This window comes from Limulus polyphemus, unplaced genomic scaffold, assembly GCF_000517525.1.
Source record: "Limulus polyphemus unplaced genomic scaffold, Limulus_polyphemus-2.1.2 Scaffold643, whole genome shotgun sequence".
NCBI lineage: Eukaryota > Metazoa > Arthropoda > Merostomata > Xiphosura > Limulidae > Limulus > Limulus polyphemus.
This window is the reverse complement of record NW_013666253.1, coordinates 182,168-184,305: the sequence shown is the minus strand read 5'-3', so window position 1 is coordinate 184,305 and position 2,138 is coordinate 182,168. Positions and strand designations below refer to the sequence as shown.

Genomic DNA, 2,138 nt, shown 5'->3' with positions numbered 1-2,138 from the left:
AGTCAAAACTGGATTAATGTTACAAGTGGAGTACCCAGGGCTCTGTGTTTTGAATAATGTTAATGAGATAGATATTGGAATGCAGTGGTGTATCTTAGCCAGTGACTTTGGTTTATCACACTTATATATAATTATATAACAGTAATTAAAACATATAAAAGAATATCTAAAATCATCATGAAAAATGTCTAACCAAAGATAAATTAGCATTTAGAATAATAAATAATACTAAATTTGTGCCATCCAGCATTTACTTACCCTACTTTGCACCTCAATCATGAGTGATATACTTCCAAGGTGTTTAATGCATGCCGATAGGCTGAACTGTCTTTGCCCCACCAATAACCATAGATGACATATAATTGGTATTTGCACAGTCACTGTGGTCAATGGTGGTTGTATCTTGTGTCACTGGTTTTTCAAAACTGCAGTAACTATGTATTTGTGCTAGTAATAGATGAGATTCAAATACTTTTTGTATTGACTAAAACATTTTTTTAATTCTCCCAAGGCTTGTTTACTGCTGGTAAATGCAGTAACATGGAAAATACACCACTGTTGGAATGGTCAATAAATTATTTAAATTTACTGATGATATTAAGGTTCTGGATGCTGCTGGCTATGAGGAGGATGTCACTGCTTTACAAAAGGATTTTGATTATTTGGTGAATTGAGCAAATAAATTGAAGATGGCTTTTAATTTAATGAATGTAAAGTAATGTATGTGGTATATCATAATTTCATTTATAAGTATAATTTTCATGGAATAGCCTTAACAGTTATGGAAGAAAAGGATCTTGGTGTTCTGGTTAATCAGTCTCTTAAGACATTCAAACAGCACTGTTACCAGTGGCAGGAAAAATAGGATTTCATATTGTATATACAGAAATATTGAATAAATGTCTTGACAGATTAATATTTCATCATAAAGAAATTGGTTAGGTCACACTTGGAGTATTGTGTTCAGTCTTGGACTCCTTAACTTAGGAAGGACATTGAATTGTTGGAAAGGTTCAGAGGAGGGCTATGAGGATGATACTTAAAATGGAAAGATTGTAACATGAGGATAGGTTAAGATCTCTTAAAATTGTTTTCTGCAATTGAAACGTTTAAGATTGTTGAGGAATTGATGGTGTTGATGCATCATCTTTTTACATTCTTAATGGTGAGAATGGTAGAACTAGGGAAACATATTTTTTCAAGGTAGGAGTCATCTTCAGCTAAGGTTTTATTTTTTTAATTGGCTGTTTGGCCTTTGGAATGAATTGTCGTCAGATGTGGTTGAGGGAGTTTAAGGGAAAGCTTGATAAGGGCTGGCTTTGAGTATTCTATTTTAAAGTTTGGTTTAGTGGATGGGACAGGTCCCTTGTTTTCCTTAAATTATATGGTATATGTTAATATCTTTTGGACACAGCATTAATAAATTACCTTTGTGATGTTCAAGATTCTTCAAAATCTTTAAAAAATTACATTACACAAAATTGATAGAAATGCTATTACTGTTGTAAATACTAATAATTTAAAATGTTCAGTTGATAATTTTTAAAACATTTTCATTTTGTTAAAATGTTTTAAATTTCCTAATATGATTATTATTGATATCTTTATTAAAGAAGTTAAAAAATGTCAACCCTTTCCTGAATCATAAGCATTTCTGTAATAGAATTATAATTAAGTAGTATTTATGGCTTGAATCTAGATACATAAAAGAATCTGAATTTTTATTTTTTCATTAGGATCTAATAATTTTCCCAGATGATGTGGAGTTTAAGAAAGTGCAACAGTGTAATACAGGAAGGGTGTTTGTTTTGAAATTTAAGTCATCTAGCCGAAAATATTTTTACTGGATGCAGGTATGCTTTTTTTGTTGTATGCTGTATTCTTAGTTCTTAAGAGTTTTATAAGCCATTGTTGAGACACGTGGTTAAAAAGAAAAAAATATTGATTGCATGTAAAGACCTTTTTATTATATTCTTAAAGACAGATTAAGGTTATTAAATAAAAACAAACAAACAAAACTAGGGGGTCTACCATACTTTTCAGTCATGATTTTCTGCATCACTGTCTTGGATTATATATATATATATATATATATATAGGACTTTCTGAAAAATGTGTTAAATATTGGATTTTAATTT

At 30.2% G+C, this 2,138-nt stretch overlaps 1 protein-coding gene across 1 annotated transcript in view; it reads left to right on the top strand.

Moving 5' to 3' along the window:
* The window catches only part of LOC106459653 (proteasomal ubiquitin receptor ADRM1-like), a 20,013-nt gene that overhangs the window by 3,989 nt on the left and 13,886 nt on the right, over positions 1–2,138 (top strand). Inside the window, exon 2 of the mRNA XM_013919291.2 lies at positions 1,737–1,853. Within this exon, the coding sequence (XP_013774745.1) occupies positions 1,737–1,853 (117 nt within the window). The remainder of the gene's footprint in view (positions 1–1,736; positions 1,854–2,138) is intronic.